The sequence below is a fragment of the Oncorhynchus keta genome, unplaced genomic scaffold (assembly GCF_023373465.1).
Source record: "Oncorhynchus keta strain PuntledgeMale-10-30-2019 unplaced genomic scaffold, Oket_V2 Un_scaffold_9739_pilon_pilon, whole genome shotgun sequence".
Taxonomy (NCBI): domain Eukaryota; kingdom Metazoa; phylum Chordata; class Actinopteri; order Salmoniformes; family Salmonidae; genus Oncorhynchus; species Oncorhynchus keta.
In genome coordinates this window covers 467,501-491,853 of record NW_026291018.1, presented here as the reverse complement: position 1 = coordinate 491,853, position 24,353 = coordinate 467,501, and the positions used below count along the sequence as shown (strand labels likewise).

The window sequence follows — 24,353 nt, the reverse complement described above, 5'->3', positions numbered from 1 at the left end:
TCCTGGGAGGTGAGGGGGCTGTTTGCATAAACCACTGCTTCTCTGCTGCTGCCATGTTAAATGACATTTCTCTGTTTCTGCTGGGCTCTGGTTAATTTCAGCTCTCCTTTCCCCTCGTTCCGTCTTTTCTCTAACTTTCCTCTAACGACATGATCCACACATGGGGCTGTGTAGTGCTGGACATTGATCCATGACATTGCTGTATTGCATACAGACCAGGTACAGAACATGGAGGGAGGCAGTGCAGAGCAGTAAAGTGCATGGAGGGATTTCCACACGTGGAAACATGTGGAAAGAGGCAGATACTTTTAGTATAGGGTGTGAGACCCTGCTGTGAAGTCGTCTCCGGCCGCCTGTTCAAAGTGAAAAGTAGTCCCTGTAGTTAAAATGATGGAGTGATGTGTCTGGAAGGTGGAGATGGATGACTCTATATTCAGTTGATCTCTTTCATCCTCTCTCTCTTCTTTGATTGCATATTGCTGTTCTTATTGGCTGTCACAATAAAAGCAGAACTATGGCCCTGCTATGACAATGGCTTCCCTCAACCTATGCTTTGTTTAAACATGTTTGAACCCAGCTATTCTCCATAGGCATAGCTCACTGATATCATCAGGCAGTTAAAAATAAGCTGAATAATGCAACCGCTCTTCACCTTTTGAGTCAGTCAGATCTGATCTACACACTAGTTCAAAGGAGCTCTGTTTTCTGGACAGTTAGGGGCTCTGGTGCATTGCAAGGTGAGAACAGACACCTTGGCTCTTCAACAGCTGCTGATGTGATGCCGGAAAGGTCGTCATTACCTCTGCATTCTCGTGTGAGTGTTAGATTCCCAGAGGTATGGTTCTGTCTGTAGACATCCGTTAAGTGGGTTAGTATCTACTATTACATATTATTTCTTCACTTCTCCTTGGTCATGCGTTTGCATACCATTATGACGGGTGGAGTATGTAATGTATGTCCTTGTCTCCTGAAATGGTATGTATGAGGTCAGTGGTTTTAGTTCTGAGATGGTATGTATGAGATGATGAGGTCTGTGGTTTTAGTTCTGAAATGGTATGTATGAGATGATGAGGTCTGTGGTTTTAGTTCTGAAATGGTATGTATGAGATGATGAGGTCTGTGGTTTTAGTTCTGAAATGGTATGTATGAGATAATGAGGTCTGTGGTTTTAGTTCTGAAATGGTATGTATGAGATGATGAGGTCTGTGGTTTTAGTTCTGAAATGGTATGTATGAGATAATGAGGTCTGTGGTTTTAGTTCTGAAATGGTATGTATGAGATAATGAGGTCTGTGGTTTTAGTTCTGAAATGGTATGTATGAGATAATGAGGTCTGAAAATGGTATGTATGAGAGTTCTGAAATGGTATGTATGAGATAATGAAAATGAGGTCTGTGGTTTTAGTTCTGAAATGGTATGTATGAGATAATGAGATGAAATGGTCTGTTTTAGGTTTTAGTTCTGAAAATGGTATGTATGAGATAATGAGGTCTGTGGTTTTAGTTCTGAAATGGTATGTATGAATGAGGTCTGTGGTTTTAGTTCTGAAATGGTATGTATGAGATAATGAGGTCTTTGAGGTCTGTGGTTTTAGTTCTGAAATGGATGTATGAGATAATGAGGTCTGTGAGTTCTGAAATGGTATGTATGAGATAATGAGGTCTGTGGTTTTAGTTCTGAAATGGTATGTATGAGATATGAGGTCTGTGGTTTTAGTTCTGAAATGGTATGTATGAGATAATGTCTGTGGTTTTAGTTCTGAAATGGTATGTATGAGATATGATGATGTCTGTGGTTTTAGTTCTGAAATGGTATGTATGAGATGATGAGGTCTGTGGTTTTAGTTCTGAAATGGTATGTATGAGATGAGGTCTGTGGTTTTAGTTCTGTGGTATGTATGAGATAATGAGGTCTGTGGTTTAATGAGGTCTGTGGTTTTAGTTCTGAAATGTTATGAAATGGTATGTATGAGATAATGAGGTCTGTGGTTTTAGTTCTGAAATGGTATGTATGAGATAATGAGGTCTGTGGTTTTAGTTCTGAAATGGTATGTATGAGATAATGAGGTCTGTGGTTTTAGTTCTGAAATGGTATGTATGAGATAATGAGGTCTGTGGTTTTAGTTCTGAAATGGTATGTATGAGATAATGAGGTCTGTGGTTTTAGTTCTGAAATGGTATGTATGAGATAATGAGGTCTGTGGTTTTAGTTCTGAAATGGTATGTATGAGATAATGAGGTCTGTGATTTTAGTTCTGAAATGGTATGTAATGACATAATGAGGTCTGTGGTTTTAGTTCTGAAATGGTATGTATGAGATAATGAGGTCTGTGGTTTTAGTTCTGAAATGGTATGTATGAGATAATGAGGTCTGTGGTTTTAGTTCCAGTGAAGGACAGTGGAAGGAAGGAAGAAGGGGGGTGCAGACTGGTGTGTATTTCATAAAACAAGGACGATACATTACATAACATTACTGATACCGACCCAACCAACCATTTATCGAGGGCCTTTTACAGCTATAAATAGCCTTTACTAGAGGAATGTGACGTTTTGAAATGAATTATGTCAACAAATATGGGCGATTTCTAACCGGACAATTGATATCTACAACATTTAAAAATAGTAGTAGTTTAAAGGCCAATATAAACAAGTAACTGATGCACATTGTTATGAATTTAGCATTATCGGGATAATTCAGTAAATGTAGCGTGATATGGATTTTTGTCTATATCTCCCAGCTCTAGTACTTCTGGGATATATGTGTGTGTATAGGGAGGGGTAGAAGGGACTTGATGTGGATTAAGGAGGGGTGCAGAATAGCAGGTTTAGGGAGAGTTGAGGGGTCGGTCATCTCTTTCTGTCTGCAGTGACTGATAGATTGGGGTCTACTGTTGATCACTGTGCTGATGGAATGATGAACTGCTGTGTGTGTGTGTGTGTGTGTGTGTGTGTGTGTGTGTGTGTGTGTGTGTGTGTGTGTGTGTGTGTGTGTGTGTGTGTGTGTGTGTGTGTGTGTGTGTGTGTGTGTGTGTGTGTGTGTGTGTGTGTGTGTGTTGACTAGGGCCCACTGTATTAAAGGAATGATCGACAGCACAGTGGATGTGTAGAGTGTCTGTAGACATGTAGTACCAACGTCACTTTGACTGGTATTGACATCTTCCCAGTATCACTTTACTCTGACCAGACTGTCATGAGATCCATGTAACACATCTAGATGACATCTGTCTGAAGCCTTATTTATTCACCTTATTTATTCACCAAAATGACATCACCTCCATAACACATACTAGGGCTGGGAATTGCCAGGGACCTCACCATACAATATTATCATGAAACTTATGCCAATACAATATGTATTCCGATTCTCTCCATTCAGTATGTATTCCGATTCTCTCCATTCAGTATGTATTCCGATTCATTCAGTATGTATTGTGATTCTCTCCATTCAGTATGTATTGTGATTCTCTCCATTCAGTATGTATTCATTCTCTCCATTCAATGTGATTCTCCATTCAGTATGTATTCCGATTCTCTCCATTCAGTATGTATTCCGATTCTCTCCATTCAGTATGTATTCCGATTCTCTCCATTCAGTATGTATTCCGATTCTCTCCATTCAGTATGTATTGTGATTCTCTCCATTCAGTATGTATTGTGATTCTCTCCATTCAGTATGTATTGTGATTCTCTCCATTCAGTATGTATTCCGATTCTCTCCATTCAGTATGTATTCCGATTCTCTCCATTCAGTATGTATTGTGATTCTCTCCATTCAGTATGTATTGTGATTCTCTCCATTCAGTATGTATTGTGATTCTCTCCATTCAGTATGTATTGTGATTCTCTCCATTCAGTATGTATTGTGATTCTCTCCATTCAGTATGTATTCCGATTCTCTCCATTCAGTATGTATTGTGATTCTCTCCATTCAGTATGTATTGTGATTCTCTCCATTCAGTATGTATTGTGATTCTCTCCATTCAGTATGTATTGTGATTCTCTCCATTCAGTATGTATTCCGATTCTCTCCATTCAGTATGTATTCCGATTCTCTCCATTCAGTATGTATTCCGATTCTCTCCATTCAGTATGTATTCCGATTCTCTCCATTCAGTATGTATTGTGATTCTCTCCATTCAGTATGTATTGTGATTCTCTCCATTCAGTATGTATTGTGATTCTCTCCATTCACTATGTATTCCGATTCTCTCCATTCACTATGTATTCCGATTCTCTCCATTCACTATGTATTCCGATTCTCTCCATTCACTATGTATTCCGATTCTCTCCATTCACTATGTATTCCGATTCTCTCCATTCACTATGTATTCCGATTCTCTCCATTCAGTATGTATTCCGATTCTCTCCATTCAGTATGTATTCCGATTCTCTCCATTCAGTATGTATTGTGATTCTCTCCATTCAGTATGTATTCCGATTCTCTCCATTCAGTATGTATTGTGATTCTCTCCATTCAGTATGTATTCTGATTCTCTCCATTCAGTATGTATTCCGATTCTCTCCATTCAGTATGTATTGTGATTCAATTATGATTCCGTGTTCCAAACATATTGCTCACCATATGTCTGCTGAGGGACAAGAAAGCCATGAGAACACGTGTTGATCAGTGATGGAAGTAAAAGTCCAGTCCAGAGGTAACGTGTCGTCATACACCAAGCTGCTTGATTTGGGTTGCTAAGGTGTTTTAGTACAACTCTGTTGAAAGCAGTCCTCTCCCTAATTCTCTCCCTGAGGTTATTTCTCTCTGTAGTCGTACCAGTGACTCGGGCAGAGAGATCAGTCAAAGGTCAGATTCTGGAACCCTGCGCCCCAACACTAGCTGTCAGAGAACAATTCCACACTGATACACTATGACCTCAGCAAAACAAACAACCGGCAGTAGCATGACCTGTAATAGGCTACTGCTAATTATTTTTTATTTTTTTCACCTTTATTTAACCAGGTAGGCTAGTTGAGAAGAAGTTCTCATTTGCAACTGTGACCTGGCCAAGGCAATAAATAGGCCATGGTGGAGAAGTAATTAAACACTGGAATGGTAGATGTGGAGAAGATGAATGTGCAATTAGAGTTCCTGGGGTGCAAAGGAGCAAGCTAAATAAATTAATACTGTATGAGGTAGGTAGATAGATGGGCTGTTTACAGATGGGCTATGTACAGGTGCAGTGATCTGTGAGCTGCTTTGACAGGTGCTGCTTAAAGCTAGTGAGGGAGATATGAGTCTCCAACTTCAGTGATTTTTGCAGTTCATTCCAGTCATTGGCAGCAGAGAACTGGAAGGAAGAATGACCAAAGGAGGAATTGGCTTTGGGGGTGACCAGTGAGATATTCCTGCTGGAGCGCGCGCTACGAGTGGGTGCTGCTATGGTGACCAGTGAGCTGAGATAAGGCAGGGCTTTACCTAGCAGAGACTTGTAGATAACCTGTAGCCAGTGGGTTTGGCGACGAGTATGAAGCGAGGGCCAACCAACGAGAGCGTACAGGTCGCAATGGTGGGTAGTATATGGGGCTTTGGTGACAAAACGGATGGCACTGTGATAGACTGCATCCAGTTTGTTGAGTAGAGTGTTGGAGGCTATTTTATAGAAATGTAAAATCACCGAAGTCGAGGATTGGTAGGATGGTCAGTTTTACGAGGGTATGTTTGGCAGCATGAGTGAAGGATGCTTTGTTGCGATATAGGAAGCCGATTCTAGATTTAATTTAGGATTGGAGATGCTTAATGTGAGTCTGGAAGGAGAGTTTACAGGTTAACCAGACACCTAGGTATTTGTAGTTGTCCACGTATTCTAAGTCAGAGCCGCCCAGAGTGGTGATGCTGGACGGGCGAGCAGGTGTTGAAGAGCATGCATTTAGTTTTCCCTGCATTTAAGAGCAGTTGGAGGCCACGGAAGGAGAGTTGTATGGCATTGAAGTTTGTCTGGAGGGTTGTTAACACAGTCAACACAGTTAATGCTGCTGGCTAATGGCTCGTTCTCTTAGCTTCTCTGAAGAAGGCTCATAGATAATATCATTAGATGGACCTTGATACAATTTACATTAGTCTAATGATGACTGAGGCAGAAACAGAATGGTAACTAGGCAGAAAAGGCAGAAACAGAATGGTAACTAGGCAGAAAAGGCAGAAACAGAATGGTAACTAGGTGGAAACAGAATGGTAACTAGGCAGAAAAGGCAGAAACAGAATGGTAACTAGGTGGAAACAGAATGGTAACTAGGCAGAAAAGGCAGAAACAGAATGCTAACTAAGTGGTAACAAAATGGTAAACAGTCAGGCAGGTTACAATTGTGTAGGTTCGGGCTAAAGACGCGTCTTAACTGAAAATGTAAAGATTTTCATTTTGAAGTGGACTCTTTCACTTCCATTTGAAGCTGTCTTGCTAACTCCCATAGTCAAACATGATTGGCATGACAATGGCCATAGTAGTTAGCTATACAGCACCTGTTCCCAGACTGATCTGGGAACAGGCTAAGAGGTGGTGTTGCAGGAGGAATCTACAGTTGGTGTAAAAAGATCCTGCTCAACATAAGGAGGAAATGGTCCTATGCATACTTTCACCAGACTATGCTGCCTATCTGACCTGACTCTGTGTCGATGTGTGCTGATGTTACACAGGTAGATAATGTCCCTGTATTGTGTAGGCAGTTAGGGGTCGTTGCGTTGCCTGTTTTCTGTCAGAAACAGTGACAGTTCAGATAATGAGACAGATAACAGCACTGCAGCATGACTGAATGAACCCCTCAACCCCTCTGTCTGTCTAACATCCCTCTGAAACACTCTGACTCTATCACTGGGAGTCTGTGGTAGGTATGGGGTGCCGTTTGTCAAGTTACATGTTTTGATGTAGGTTTTATCAGGTCGATGCACATTGTTACAATCTGAAGACGATTACACCTTGAAAATATGTTGGAGTGTTAGAACATGCTCTCTTCGTCGTTTTATGTTTTATTGTCCATACATTTTTAAATGAGTGTCTGAGATTGTGTCGTGTATTGGGCATACAGATGTGTTTGGTAAACAACTCTACACACACACACACACACAGCAGTACATATCCCCAGCATCAGGTGACAACATCTGCTTTCACAGCCCTGCGGGGTCATAGGCCACATTCTCAGGAGACCAGAAATGGAGAGGACCCTGGGAAACGGGCTTGGCTACACAAACACACCCGCATATAAGCACAACACTTCCCCAGTTCATTTTGGGGCTTCTCTTTGTGTCTGGCTAGGGGTTATTTGTACCATAATGCAGAGTAATGCCTGGTCTTACTGGCTGGCCTCCGTACTGCTGTGTCAGCCTCTGTCATATGACGGTGACTCATCATGTGTGCACTGTACTTGACAATGGCTTCTGTGTCCCAGGATCTGATGGCTCATATGGATGTTGATGATGCCAGGCTTTATTTTATTCTTCACATGCATTGTCATCTCTTCCCCTCCTCTCTTTCCTCCCAGGTTCTTGACCTGAGATTCATAGGAAGAATGAAACCAGGACTCGTCACAAATAGTTGGACTTTCGACTGTTAGAGGAAGTCTGTTTTCTGATTTGTTGATTAATAGTTTGGAGTAGCGTATTCGATTTGCTTTAGAAAGGAGCTTATGGACAAAATGTCATTGTGAACGTGAAGACTGAGAGATGGCTACTCACTCTGGCTATTACCATAAAGCCTTAGACGACAGGCGAACTATCTTCTGCCCTCTTCATGGATCCCTCTTTCTTTCTCTTGTTCTCTCTCATGGGTCTCGGAATGTGGAGAAAAAGTACACTCATAAAAAGGTTTGTGGCCAGCACAGTGAGGTTGGAAGTGTTCTAGTTGTAGTGCTCATGAACTTGACCCCCCATCTCCTCCCCCCATGTCATATCAGTTAGGGGAGGAATGATGTCATAAACATATAACTTAATTTGCATAGTCCCAAGTAGATGGTTTGTTGATGTTCAACTAACTGTCAACATATCAACTAACCGCAGCCCTAACCTTTTGATTAACATCATCTGACAAATGGTGAACATATCACATTGGGTTTAAAAACTGAAATAATTAGTGTTTGCACTTATTGGACTAGTTTAGGTAATGTAGTTCTTCCCTGTTTTACAAAATGCTCTCCCTCCTGAAGACACAATGTGCAGTAGATGCAGGGCCAGATTATAGACAGTGTAGGACAGGTGTCAAATATTTCAGGGCCTGTTTGTAGTTAGCTGGCTGTTAAGTGGGAATGCCCCAAGCTATGCATGGAGAGAGTGAATCACATCTATTCAGTCCCCTCTCCGCTCTTCTCCTGTCTATTCCTCTCCTCTCTCTGGTATTGGGACTTCTGTCCTTATTTACAGAGCAAAGCAACTGCATACTCTGCAAAGACAGACAACATTCTTTATGGGCCATAATTGAAACCAGGAGCACAACAATTCCAGTAAATCTGGAAAAGTATTGTTATTTTTTTGTGGGAATTCTAAAAGTATTTTTCTGTGGATTCTTACGAAATGCATGTTTCATGCCAATGTCATATTGAAATGAAGGAAATCTCTATTTAATTTTAGGTTGACACACCCTTTCACAGCAACAACCTGGTTGAAGAGTTTCAAGGGATAGGAGAGCCCACTGGAGTTGGAATCTGGGGATGATTAGATGCCCATAAATGGAGAAGACACATGTCAGTTGTACAACTGACTAGGTATCCCCCTTTCCATGATAAAATGATGAGGGCCAGGTTGGGAATTTAGCCATGACATCAGGGTTAACACCCTTACTCTTACAATGAGTGTCACCTAAATAAAGGCATTTTAATGACATGTCCTCTCCCATTTGCAGTGCCATGGGATCTTTAATAACCACAGTGAGTCAGACCATCTGTTTAACATGTTTTATTTTAAATGGAACCTTTATTTATCCAGGCAAGTCAGTTAAGAATAAATTTAATTCTTATTTACAATGATGGCCTACACTGGCCAAACCCAGACCACGCTGGTCCAATTGTACGCCGCCCTATGGGATTCACAATCACAGCCGGTTGTGATACAACCTGGATTCGAACCAGGGTGTCTGTAGTGACGCCTCTGACACTTAGACACAGTGCTGCGCCACTCGGGAAAGACTGCCATCTGAAAGACTGCCATCTGAAAGACTGCCATCTGAAAGACTGCACATCCCATTCAAAAGAGGGATGTAGTCTATGTAATGTAATCCACTCAATTCCAGGGAATGATCATTAGAGGGATCCATCCATGACAACATATTGCCTCCACAGTGAACCTTATGGTTTCACTGATTGCTGCTGACTGTTACTATTCAACTGACATCTGTTCTACTCTGAAACATTGATGACTCTCCCTACGAATACCCTGTTTATAATGCATTACAATCACATAAAGCTTCATGTGCCATGCATAATGCTTTATAACCACATAGACTGTTCATAACCATTTTATCATTCGAGAGGTAGAGATGAAACCGGATCATCTTCACTTGGACTCATATCTACAATCTGCTTGGCTGACAGTTTGTGGCTTATTAGGTTTGGTTTTATCCTGAAGGTGGTTTTGTTGTCAGCTAGCAAACACAGTGATAATGTCGATGTTGTCCACATTCTGGGACACCGACTGGAACCATACTCAATGGATGACATGTTTGTAAAGTTGAGACACACACAACCCTCATCCATTCCTCTGCTTTTCTTGTCTGGTTAACTGGTCCTTCTCTCCCTGTCCCTGTGTGATAATGTGCTGCTAATGTCTCCCAGCTGTTTAGGTGAAATGGCCAACCAGACGTTCTAACTAATGAAAGGGTCAAGGGTCATTTCAGATTTATAGGGTCATTTTCCAAAAAGCACTCAGACACCTATGTTTTGGCGCTGCACAGCAGGCCAAGGCATCCCTGAATAACAATAACGACATCCAATCAGCTCCATGTTATGCACTTTGGCAAGACATATTGGCTGACATACTGTAGAGCCCTCAAACTCAACTCTGGACCTCGAAGACAGTTTCACTGCTTTTCATTGTTCCCCTCTAACCAGGGACTGACTTAGACCTGGAACACCAGGGGTGTGCATTTACATATCAGGTAGAACAGAAAACCAGCAGGCCCCGGACATCATAGCAGGGGTATTCAACTCTCACCCTATTGAGTTTTTAGAGTTAGTTTACTTAATTTCCAGGTCTCCTGGAAGAGGGGTTTTAACCTCTAGGGATTTGATCGTGGTTAAACAAAGGCTACATTTACTTCACAAAGTTGCACAACGTTTTAGCAGTGTAGTCAGACAGAAAGGTTGTCTGGCCCTCTTGTATGTGCTGTTGGTTGGTAGTGTACCTAGTGACATCGGGTTCATGAGCTGTCAACGTACAAAGCTAGGGTTGTTAGAATCCTTTGAATCGTGATACTGGTATCGTCTCAGCCCTAATCCCTGCATCGTTCCTATAGTGTCACCCTCTAAACCCTCCAAACTAGACGTTTCTTAACAACCAGGAATGGGAGATTAGTGTGTGTTTCTATTTACTTCTTGTTAAACAGGCCCAAACACAGCCAAGACGTACCCAGCTCTCTGGCTCCCTGTAGAGGGAACAGACAAGTACATGTATGGCCCATCCTCCCAAAGGGTTGCTGCAGTGTCCCCTGTAGAGGGAACAGACAGGTGTATGGCCCATCCTCCCAAAGGGTTGCTGCAGTGCCCCTATAGAGGGAACAGACAGGTACATGTATGGCCCATCCTCCCAAAGGGTTGCTGCAGTGTCCCCTGTAGAGGGAACAGACAGGTACATGTATGGCCCATCCTCCCAAAGGGTTGCTGCAGTGTCCCCTGTAGAGGGAACAGACAGGTACATGTATGGCCCATCCTCCCAAAGGGTTGCTGCAGTGCCCCCTGTAGAGGGAACAGACAGGTACATGTATGGCCCATCCTCCCAAAGGGTTGCTGCAGTGTCCCCTGTAGAGGGAACAGACAGGTGGTACATGTATGGCCCATCCTCCCAAAGGGTTGCTGCAGTGTCCCCTGTAGAGGGAACAGACAGGTACATGTATGGCCCATCCTCCCAAAGGGTTGCTGCAGTGTCCCCTGTAGAGGGAACAGACAGGTACATGTATGGCCCATCCTCCCAAAGGGTTGCTGCAGTGCCCCCTGTAGAGGGAACAGACAGGTACATGTATGGCCCATCCTCCCAAAGGGTTGCTGCAGTGTCCCCTGATGCTAAGGGAAAGGGCTGAGCAGTGACTCTACTTGGGATGGACACTGCCTCGTCTTGTCTCTGTAACCATGGAGATGAGCCATTGCACTTCACCTCACTCAATGAGTCTTTTACATCAGTCAGAGCCTTTTGTAAGTAACCCTGTTTACAGTACGTGACTGGCATGTGAGGTTAGCTGGATATATAGTACCAGTCAACAGTTTGGACACACCTACTCATTCAAGGGTTTTTCTTTATTTTACTATTTTCTGCATTGTAGAATAATAGTGAAGACATCAAAACTATGAAATAACAAATAACACAATAATGTTGGAACCAAAAAAGTGTTAAACAAATATTTTAGATTTGAGATTCTTCAAAGTAGCCACCCTTTGCCTTGATGACAGCTTTGCACACTCTTGGCATTCTCTCAACCAGCTTCATGAGGTAGTCACCTGGAATGCATTTCAATTAACAGGTGTATCTTTCTAAAAGTTATTTTGTGGAATGTCTTTCCTTAATGTGTTTGAGCCAATCAGTTGTGTTGTAACATGGTTAGGTGGTATACAGAAAATAGCCCTATTTGTTAAAAGACCAAGTCCATATTATGGCAAGAACCGCTCACATAAGCAAAGAGAAACGACAGTCCAATGAAGGTCAGCCTATCCGGAAAATGTCAAGAACTTTGAACGTTTCTTTAAGTGCGGTTGCAAAAACCATCAGGCGCTATGATGAAACTGGCTCTCATGAGGACCACCACAGGAAAGGAAGACCCAGAGTTACCTCTGCTACAGAGGATAAGTTCATTAGAATTACCAGCCTCAGAAAATGCAGCCCAAACAAATGCTTCACAGACTTCAAGTAACAGACATAACTCATTGTCAACTGTTCAGAGGAGACTGAGTGAATCAGGCCTTCATGGTCGAATTGCTGCAAAGAAACCACTACTAAAGGACACCAATAAGAAGAAGAGACTTGCTTGGGCCAAGAAACACGAGCAATAGACTTTAGACCAGTGGAAATCTGTCCTTTGGTCAGAGTCCAAATTTTAGAATTTTGGTTCCAACCGCCGTGTCTTTGTGAGAGACAGAGTAGCTACCCCATCTGGTTTGCGCTTAGTGGGACTATCATTTGGTTTTCAACAGGACAATAACCCAAAACACACCTCCAGGCTGTGTACGTGCTATTTGACAAAGAAGGAGAGTGATGGAATGCTGCATCAGATGACCTGGCCTCCACAATCACCCGACCTCAACCCAATTGAGATGGTTTGGACTGGGTTGGACCGCAGAGTGAAGGAAAAGCAGCCAAGAAGTGCTCAGCATTTGGGAACTCCTTCAAGACTGTTGGAAAAGCATTCCAGGTGAAGAATTGGTTCCTGGTTGAGAGTGCCCAGAGTGCGCAAAGCTGTCATCAAGGCAAAGGGGGGCTACTTTGAAGAATCTCAAATATATGTTGATATGTTAAACACTTTGTTGGTTACTACATGATTCCGTATGTGGTATTTCATAGGTTTTATGTCTTCACTATTATTCTACAATGTAGAAAATAATACAAATAAAGAAAAAGCCTGTACTGTACTGTAGATAGCCTGGTAACCAGGTCTGTTTGTGCTTCAGCCAACTCCTCAGTTATCCTCTCTTCTACTGTATGCCATGACAACACACATGACAGAAGAGTTGGCTGAAGCACGAACATTCTGGTCACCAGATCTATCTATGCCCAACCACCCTCCTATATGCCAGTCAAGGACAGTAAGCGCAGGGTAGAGCCAGGTATTGGAAGTTAAAATAGTGACATGTTGATCAGTATTATTCTGTACCTGTTGCAGTGGAAACTACTAGAGGAGAGGGTGACTGGTGTCTGGACCAGGATGGGGAAGTGGTGTGGAGGCCAGTTGGAGCTAGTTCCCTATAGGCTAGGTGTGTCTCTAACTCTGCCCGTTTCTATAGAAACATTTACTTTGACAGCATACTCAATTCACAAGACCTTTCTTCTGAAAATGGACTGGTATCAAGTGTTCTGTGAACAAGATATACCAGCCTATTATCTTCCTACCAGAACCTAGTGTAGTAGTCTTTACAGTGAACTCTGGGATTTTCCTGAGTTTCTCTCTTCAGTGTTGTTGTTATCGGAGTTGTAACTAGCTGGAGGGAGGGGGGATGGAATCTTGATGGCTGTAAAATTCTTGGCAGCCTGCCCTTGTGGCTCCAAGAGAGGAGCTGACTGTCCTCCGTGTGTGTGTGTGTGTGTGTGTGTGTGTGTGTGTGTGTGTGTGTGTGTGTGTGTGTGTGTGTGTGTGTGTGTGTGTGTGTGTGTGTGTGTGTGTGTGTGTGTGTGTGTGTCATCCTTAATAGCACTGTTGATTCCAGAGTTGTGAGTAGGTCAGGATTCAGGTTTTCACTCTCTCATCATCAGCAGGACACACTTTATTAAACAATATGCCTGGTGATCAGACACCACCCAGCGTACATAGTTAACTTGAGTTAGAATCTGCAGGGAGGTCCTCCTGTAACTCAGAATATTATTCTATGAATGTATATGAGTCCTGCGGTGGTCAGACAAACATGTACTGTGTATCTAACCCTCAGTAGAGACTGTTTACTTCAATATGACTGTTGAGTAAGTGTGTGACTGCAGAAGGCCCCGGTTGGTGCTGAAACACGGTTGGTTCAGTACTGCAGAAGGCCCCGGTGGTGCTGAAACACGGTTGGTTCAGTACTGCAGAAGGCCCCGGTTGGTGCTGAAACACGGTTGGTTCAGTACTGCAGAAGGCCCCGGTTGGTGCTGAAACACGTTGGTTCAGTACTTCAGAAGGCCCCGGTTGGTGCTGAAACACGGTTGGTTCAGTACTGAAACAAACACGGTTGGTTCAGTACTTCAGAAGGCCCCGGTTGGTGCTGAAACACGGTTGGTTCAGTACTGCAGAAGGCCCCGGTTGGTGCTGAAACACAGTTGGTTCAGTACTGCAGAAGGCCCCGGGTGGTGCTGAAACACAGTTGGTTCAGTACTAACAGAAGGCCCCGGTGGTGCTGAAACACAGTTGGTTCAGTACTGAGAAGGCCCACAGGTAGTGGTGCTGAAACACGGTTGGTTCAGTACTTCAGAAGGTCCCGGGTTATGTCTCGGTGCCATGAACTCCCTCACTTGTTTCTGATGACACAGTTGGTTCAGTACTTCAGAAGGCCCCGGGTGGTGCTGAAACACAGTTGGTTCAGTACTTCAGAAGGCCCCGGTTGGTGCTGAAACACAGTTGGTTCAGTACTTCAGAAGGCCCCGGGTGGTGCTGAAACACAGTTGGTTCAGTACTTCAGAAGGCCCCGGTGGTGCTGAAACACAGTTGGTTCAGTACTTCAGAAGGCCCCGGGTGGTGCTGAAACACGGTTGGTTCAGTACTGCAGAAGGCCCCATCATGGTGCTGAAACACAGATCAACATCATGGTTCAGTACTGCAGAAGGCCCCCACACAAACAGGTGGTGCTGAAACACAGGTTGGTTCAGTACTTCAGAAGGCCCCGGTTGGTGCTGAAACACGGTTGGTTCAGTACTGCAGAAGGCCCCGGTTGGTGCTGAAACACGGTTGGTTCAGTACTGCAGAAGGCCCCGGGTGGTGCTGAAACACAGTTGGTTCAGTAATAACAGGTGATATGTGGGGGGGTTCTTTACATTTCCTTAGTTTATGGTCCGCTAGTCTACACCTCAACTTTTCCACTGTCTCCCCAGCTCCAACACACACACACACCACAGGTAGTTGTCCTGGGGTGCTCAGCTGTCTGTTAGTATTAGCAGGGCTTTGGCTCCAACACACACACACACCACAGGTAGTTGTCCTGGGGTGCTCAGCTGTCTGTTAGTATTAGCAGGGCTTTGGCCCATGTTTGGTCCTAATGTATGGATATTTGTTCAGGCTCGTGTGGGGTCCAGGTCTAGCTAGGTTATGTCTCGCTAGTAACTAACTCACAGCTGTGTAGAAAACCATCCTTCCAACTCCTTCACTTGTTTCTGATGACACAGCAATATGGTTCTGCTGTATGTTTAGTGTAGTATACTAACTGTATAAGTTGGTTTACTTGAATGTGTAAGGTTTTTGTTATCTTGCTACTTTAAATGATTTTCTTTATTTCACAGTAGGAATCTCATGTAATGTGTCCAGTATGTTTCAAATATACATGATCACACCAGGGGAAATACATGGTTTATCCACTTGTACTGACATGTATTTCTCTCTGCCTCTCTCCTCTCTCCTCAGAGGTCACTACCAGCTACAGCAGTAGAGCCATGTCTGAGGTGGCCGTGTCCGAGATGATGATGCCACCCCAGGCGGTGCCCGCATGGTAGCGTGCCAGGTGGAGAAGACTGTGCCAGGTCCTGGCATGGGGGACTTCAGCTATGTGGGCATCGATGCCATCCTGGAACAGATGCGGAGGAAGGCCATGAAACAGGGCTTCGAGCTCAACATCATGGTAGTGGGTGAGTTAACATGGAGAGAACACACCCACACAAACAGATCAACATCATGGTAGTGGGTGAGTTAACATGGAGAGAGAACACACCCACACAAACAGATCAACATCATGGTAGTGGGTGAGTTAACATGGAGAGAGAACACACCCACACAAACAGATCAACATCATGGTAGTGGGTGAGTTAACATGGAGAGAGAACACACCCACACAAACAGATCAACATGGTAGTGGGTGAGTTAACATGGAGAACATCATGGTAGTGGGTGAGTTAACATGGAGAGAGAACACACCCACACAAACAGATCAACATCATGGTAGTGGGTGAGTTAACATGGAGAGAACACACCCACACAAACAGATCAACATCATGGTAGTGGGTGAGTTAACATGGAGAGAGAGAACACACCCACACAAACAGATCAACATCATGGTAGTGGGTGAGTTAACATGGAGAGAGAACACACCCACACAAACAGATCAACATCATGGTAGTGGGTGAGTTAACATGGAGAGAGAAACACACCCACACAAACAGATCAACATCATGGTAGTGGGTGAGTTAACATGGAGAGAGAACACACCCACACAAACAGATCAACATCATGGTAGTGGGTGAGTTAACATGGAGAGAGAACACACCCACACAAACAGATCAACATCATGGTAGTGGGTGAGTTAACATGGAGAGAGAACACACCCACACAAACAGATCAACATCATGGTAGTGGGTGAGTTAACATGGAGAGATCAACATCATGGTAGAACACACCCACACAAACAGATCAACATCATGGTAGTGGGTGAGTTAACATGGAGAGAGAGAACACACCCACACAAACAGATCAACATCATGGTAGTGGGTGAGTTAACATGGAGAGAGAACACACCCACACAAACAGATCAACATCATGGTAGTGGGTGAGTTAACATGGAGAGAGAACACACCCACACAAACAGATCAACATCATGGTAGTGGGTGAGTTAACATGGAGAGAGAAACACACCCACACAAACAGATCAACATCATGGTAGTGGGTGAGTTAACATGGAGAGAGAAACACACCCACACAAACAGATCAACATCATGGTAGTGGGTGAGTTAACATGGAGAGAGAAACACACCCACACAAACAGATCAACATCATGGTAGTGGGTGAGTTAACATGGAGAGAGAGAACACACCCACACAAACAGATCAACATCATGGTAGTGGGTGAGTTAACATGGAGAGAGAACACACCCACACAAACAGATCAACATCATGGTAGTGGGTGAGTTAACATGGAGAGAGAACACACCCACACAAACAGATCAACATCATGGTAGTGGGTGAGTTAACATGGAGAGAGAACACACCCACACAAACAGATCAACATCATGGTAGTGGGTGAGTTAACATGGAGAGAGAACACACCCACACAAACAGATCAACATCATGGTAGTGGGTGAGTTAACATGGAGAGAGAACAACACAGATCAACATCATGGTAGTGGGTGAGTTAACACAAACAGATCAACATCATGGTAGTGGGTGAGTTAACATGGAGAGAGAACACACCCACACAAACAGATCAACATCATGGTAGTGGGTGAGTTAACATGGAGAGAGAACACACCCAACACACCCATGGAGAGAGAGAACACAAACAGATCAACATCATGGTAGTGGGTGAGTTAACATGGAGAGAGAACACACCCACACAAACAGATCAACATCATGGTAGTGGGTGAGTTAACATGGAGAGAGAACACACCCACACAAACAGATCAACATCATGGTAGTGGGTGAGTTAACATGGAGAGAGAACACACCCACACAAACAGATCAACATCATGGTAGTGGGTGAGTTAACATGGAGAGAGAGAACACACCCACACAAACAGATCAACATCATGGTAGTGGGTGAGTTAACATGGAGAGAGAACACACCCACACAAACAGATCAACATCATGGTAGTGGGTGAGTTAACATGGAGAGAGAACACACCCACACAAACAGATCAACATCATGGTAGTGGGTGAGTTAACATGGAGAGAGAGAACACACCCACACAAACAGATCAACATCATGGTAGTGGGTGAGTTAACATGGAGAACACACCCACAGAACATCATGAACACACCCACACAAACAGATCAACATCATGGTAGTGGGTGAGTTAACATGGAGAGAGAGAACACACCCACACAAACAGATCAACATCATGGTAGTGGGTGAGTTAACATGGAGAGAGAACACACCCACACAAACAGATCAACATCATGGTAGTGGGTGAGTTAACATGGAGAGAGAGAACACACCCACACAAACAGATCAACATCATGGTAGTGGGTGAGTTAACATGGAGAGAGAGAACACACCCACACAAACAGATCAACATCATGGTAGTGGGTGAGTTAACATGGAGAGAGAGAACACACCCACACAAACAGATCAACATCATGGTAGTGGGTGAGTTAACATGGAGAGAGAGAACACACCCACACAAACAGATCAACATCATGGTAGTGGGTGAGTTAACATGGTAGAGTTAACATGAGAACACACCCACACAAACAGATCAACATCATGGTAGTGGGTGAGTTAACATGGAGAGAGAACACACCCACACAAACAGATCAACATCATGGTAGTGGGTGAGTTAACATGGAGAGAGAGAACACACCCACACAAACAGATCAACATCATGGTAGTGGGTGAGTTAACATGGAGAGAGAACACACCCACACAAACAGATCAACATCATGGTAGTGGGTGAGTTAACATGGAGAGAGAGAACACACCCACACAAACAGATCAACATCATGGTAGTGGGTGAGTTAACATGGAGAGAGAGAACACACCCACACAAACAGATCAACATCATGGTAGTGGGTGAGTTAACATGGAGAGAGAGAACACACCCACAGATCAAATCATGAGTGGGTGAGTTAACATGAAGAGAGAGAACAACATCAACATCATGGTAGTGGGTGAGTTAACATGGAGAGAGAGAACACACCCACACAAACAGATCAACATCATGGTAGTGGGTGAGTTAACATGGAAGAGAGAAACACACCCACACAAACAGATCAACATCATGGTAGTGGGTGAGTTAACATGGAGAGAGAGAACACACCCACACAAACAGATCAACATCATGGTAGTGGGTGAGTTAACATGGAGAGAGATCAACAACACACCCACACAAACAGATCAACATCATGGTAGTGGGTGAGTTAACATGGAGAGAGAGAACACACCCACACAAACAGATCAACATCATGGTAGTGGGTGAGTTAACATGAAGAGAGAGAACACACCCACACAAACAGATCAACATCATGGTAGTGGGTGAGTTAACATGAAGAGAGAGAACACACCCACACAAACAGATCAACATCATGGTAGTGGGTGAGTTAACATGGAGAGAGAGAAACACACCCACACAAACAGATCAACATCATGGTAGTGGGTGAGTTAACATGAAGAGAGAGAACACACCCACACAAACAGATCAACATCATGGTAGTGGGTGAGTTAACATGAAGAGAGAGAACACACCCACACAAACAGATCAACATCATGGTAGTGGGTGAGTTAACATGGAGAGAAACACACCCACAAACAGAACAGATCAACATCATGGTAGTGGGTGAGTTAACATGGAGAGAGAACACACCCACACAAACAGAGAACACACCCCACACAAACAGATCAACATCATGGTAGTGGGTGAGTTAACATGGAGAGAGAACACACCCACACAAACAGATCAACATCATGGTAGTGGGTGAGTTAACATGGAGAGAGAGAACACACCCACACAAACAGATCAACATCATGGTAGTGGGAGTGAGTTAACATGGTAGTGGGTGAGTTAACATGAGAGACACACCCACACAAACAGATCAACATCATGGTAGTGGGTGAGTTAACATGGAGAGAGAACACACCCACACAAACAGATCAACATCATGGTAGTGGGTGAGTTAACATGGAGAGAGAACACACCCACACAAACACATCATGGTAGTGGGTGAGTTAACATGGAGAGAGAACACACAAACAGATCAACATCATGGTAGTGGGTGAGTTAACATGAAGAGAGAGAACACACCCACACAAACAGATCAACATCATGGTAGTGGGTGAGTTAACATGAAGAGAGAGAACACACCCACACAAACAGATCAACATCATGGTAGTGGGTGAGTTAACATGGTAGAGTTAACATGAGAGACACACCCACACAAACAGATCAACATCATGGTAGTGGGTGAGTTAACATGGAGAGAGAACACACCCACACAAACAGATCAACATCATGGTAGTGGGTGAGTTAACATGGAGAGAACACACCCACACAAACAGATCAACATCATGGTAGTGGGTGAGTTAACATGGAGAGAACACACCCACACAAACAGATCAACATCATGGTAGTGGGTGAGTTAACATGAAGAGAACACACCCACACAAACAGATCAACATCATGGTAGTGGGTGAGTTAACATGAAGAGAGAGAACACACCCACACAAACAGATCAACATCATGGTAGTGGGTGAGTTAACATGAAGAGAGAGAACACACCCACACAAACAGATCAACATCATGGTAGTGGGTGAGTTAACATGAAGAGAACACACCCACACAAACAGATCAACATCATGGTAGTGGGTGAGTTAACATGGAGAGAACACACCCACACAAACAGAGAAGTTAACATGAAGAGAGAACACACCCACACAAACAGATCAACATCATGGTAGTGGGTGAGTTAACATGGAGAGAGAGACAAACAGATCAACATCATGGTAGTGGGTGAGTTAACATGGAGAGAGAGACACACCCAACAGATCAACATCATGGTAGTGGGTGAGTTAACATGAAGAGAGAACACACCCACACAGAACACACCCACACAAACAGATCAACATCATGGTAGTGGGTGAGTTAACATGGAGAGAGAGAACACACCCACACAAACAGATCAACATCATGGTAGTGGGTGAGTTAACATGGAGAGAGAGAACACACCCACACAAACAGATCAACATCATGGTAGTGGGTGAGTTAACATGGAGAGAGAGAACACACCCACACAAACAGATCAACATCATGGTAGTGGGTGAGTTAACATGGAGAGAGAGAACACACACAAACAGATCAACATCAAACAGATCAACATCATGGTAGTGGGTGAGTTAACATGGAGAGAGAGAACACACCCACACAAACAGATCAACATCATGGTAGTGGGTGAGTTAACATGGAGAGAGAGAACACACCCACACAAACAGATCAACATCATGGTAGTGGGTGAGTTAACATGAAGAGAGAACACACCCACACAAACAGATCAACATCATGGTAGTGGGTGAGTTAACATGGAGAGAGAACACACCCAACAAACAGATCAACATCATGGTAGTGGGTGAGTTAACATGGAGAGAGAGAACACACCCACACAAACAGATCAACATCATGGTAGTGGGTGAGTTAACATGAAGAGAGAGAACACACCCACACAAACAGATCAACATCATGGTAGTGGGTGAGTTAACATGAAGAGAGAGAAACATCATGGTAGTGGGTGAGTTAACATGGAGAGAGAGAACACACCCAAAAACAGATCAACATCATGGTAGTGGGTGAGTTAACATGAAGAGAGAGAACACACCCACACAAACAGATCAACATCATGGTAGTGGGTGAGTTAACATGGAGAGAGAGAACACACCCACACAAACAGATCAACATCATGGTAGTGGGTGAGTTAACATGAAGAGAGAGAACACACCCACACAAACAGATCAACATCATGGTAGTGGGTGAGTTAACATGGAGAGAGAGAACACACCCACACAAACAGATCAACATCATGGTAGTGGGTGAGTTAACATGAAGAGAGAGAACACACCCACACAAACAGATCAACATCATGGTAGTGGGTGAGTTAACATGAAGAGAGAGAACACACCCACACAAACAGATCAACATCATGGTAGTGGGTGAGTTAACATGGAGAGAGAGAACACACCCACACAAACAGATCAACATCATGGTAGTGGGTGAGTTAACATGAAGAGAGAGAACACACCCACACAAACAGATCAACATCATGGTAGTGGGTGAGTTAACATGAAGAGAGAGAACACACCCACACAAACAGATCAACATCATGGTAGTGGGTGAGTTAACATGGAGAGAGAGAACACACCCACACAAACAGATCAACATCATGGTAGTGGGTGAGTTAACATGAAGAGAGAACACACCCACACAAACAGATCAACATCATGGTAGTGGTTGAGTTAACATGAGTTAACATGAGAGAAACACACCCACACAAACAGATCAACATCATGGTAGTGGGTGAGTTAACATGGAGAGAGAGAACACACCCACACAAACAGATCAACATCATGGTAGTGGGAGTTAACATGAGTTAACATCATGGTATGGGTGAGTTAACATGAGAGAGAGAACACACCCGCACAAACAGATCAACATCATGGTAGTGGGTGAGTTAACATGAAGAGAGAGAACACACCCACACAAACAGATCAACATCATGGTAGTGGGTGAGTTAACATGGAGAGAGAGAACACACCCACACAAACAGATCAACATCATGGTAGTGGGTGAGTTAACATGAAGAGAGAGAACACACCCACACAAACAGATCAACATCATGGTAGTGGGTGAGTTAACATGGAGAGAGAGAACACACCCACACAAACAGATCAACATCATGGTAGTGGGTGAGTTAACATGGAGAGAGAGAACACACCCACACAAACAGATCAACATCATGGTAGTGGGTGAGTTAACATGAAGAGAGAGAACACACCCACACAAACAGATCAACATCATGGTAGTGGGTGAGTTAACATGAAGAGAGAGAACACACCCACACAAACAGATCAACATCATGGTAGTGGGTGAGTTAACATGGAGAGAGAGAACACACCCACACAAACAGATCAACATCATGGTAGTGGGTGAGTTAACATGGAGAGAGAGAATGGTAGTGGGTGAGTTAACATGAAGAGAACACACCCACACAAACAGAGAACACACCCACACAAACAGATCAACATCATGGTAGTGGGTGAGTTAACATGGTAGTGGAGAGAGAGAACACACCCACACAAACAGATCAACATCATGGTAGTGGGTGAGTTAACATGAAGAGAGAGAACACACCCACACAAACAGATCAACATCATGGTAGTGGGTGAGTTAACATGGAGAGAGAGAACACACCCACACAAACAGATCAACATCATGGTAGTGGGTGAGTTAACATGGAGAGAGAGAACACACCCACACAAACAGATCAACATCATGGTAGTGGGTGAGTTAACATGAAGAGAGAGAACACACCCACAAACAAAACAGATCAACATCATGGTAGTGGGTGAGTTAACATGGAGAGAGAGAACACACCCACACAAACAGATCAACATCATGGTAGTGGGTGAGTTAACATGGAGAGAGAGAACACACCCACACAAACAGATCAACATCATGGTAGTGGGTGAGTTAACATGGAGAGAGAGAACACACCCACACAAACAGATCAACATCATGGTAGTGGGTGAGTTAACATGGAGAGAGAGAACACACCCACACAAACAGATCAACATCATGGTAGTGGGTGAGTTAACATGGAGAGAGAGAACACACCCACACAAACAGATCAACATCATGGTAGTGGGTGAGTTAACATGAAGAGAGAGAACACACCCACACAAACAGATCAACATCATGGTAGTGGGTGAGTTAACATGAAGAGAGAACAACACAGATCAACATCATGGTAGTGGTTGACCCCACAAACAGATCAACATCATGGTAGTGGGTGAGTTAACATGGAAGAGAGAAACAGAACACACCCACACAAACAGATCAACATCATGGTAGTGGGTGAGTTAACATGAAGAGAGAGAACACACCCACACAAACAGATCAACATCATGGTAGTGGGTGAGTTAACATGAAGAGAAGAACACACCCACACAAACAGATCAACATCATGGTAGTGGGTGAGTTAACATGAAGAGAGAACACACCCACACAAACAGATCAACATCATGGTAGTGGGTGAGTTAACATGATCACCCACACAAACAGATCAACATCATGGTAGTGGGTGAGTTAACACATGAAGAGAGAGAACACACCCACAAACAAAACAGATCAACATCATGGTAGTGGGTGAGTTAACATGAAGAGAGAGAACACACCCACACAAACAGATCAACATCATGGTAGTGGGTGAGTTAACATGGAGAGAGAGAACACACCCACACAAACAGATCAACATCATGGTAGTGGGTGAGTTAACATGAAGAGAGAGAACACACCAGATCACACAAACAGATCAACATCATGGTAGTGGGTGAGTTAACATGAGAGAGAGAACACACCCACACAAACAGATCAACATCATGGTAGTGGGTGAGTTAACATGAGAGAGACACACCCACACAAACAGATCAACATCATGGTAGTGGGTGAGTTAACATGGTAGAGTTAACATGAGAAGAACACACCCGCACAAACAGATCAACATCATGGTAGTGGGTGAGTTAACATGAAGAGAGAGAACACACCCACACAAACAGATCAACATCATGGTAGTGGGTGAGTTAACATGGAGAGAGAGAACACACCCACACAAACAGATCAACATCATGGTAGTGGTTGAGTTAACATG

The 24,353-nt window shown here is 43.7% G+C and overlaps 1 protein-coding gene and 1 long non-coding RNA gene across 9 annotated transcripts in view; both read left to right on the top strand.

The window, feature by feature from the left end:
- LOC118381670 (septin-9-like) overlaps nt 1–24,353 on the top strand; it is a 155,234-nt gene that overhangs the window by 116,227 nt on the left and 14,654 nt on the right. For all 8 annotated transcript variants that reach the window (XM_052517732.1, XM_052517731.1, XM_052517723.1 and 5 more), the window contains one exon: nt 15,424–15,644. In XM_052517732.1, the coding sequence (XP_052373692.1) occupies nt 15,424–15,512 (89 nt within the window). In that variant the 3' untranslated portion in view covers nt 15,513–15,644. The remainder of the gene's footprint in view (nt 1–15,423; nt 15,645–24,353) is intronic.
- On the top strand, nt 946–2,411 carry LOC127929666 (uncharacterized). The gene is made up of 5 exons (XR_008135728.1): nt 946–986; nt 1,116–1,158; nt 1,202–1,330; nt 1,980–2,237; nt 2,282–2,411. It is a non-coding gene; the product is annotated as an uncharacterized LOC127929666 (long non-coding RNA).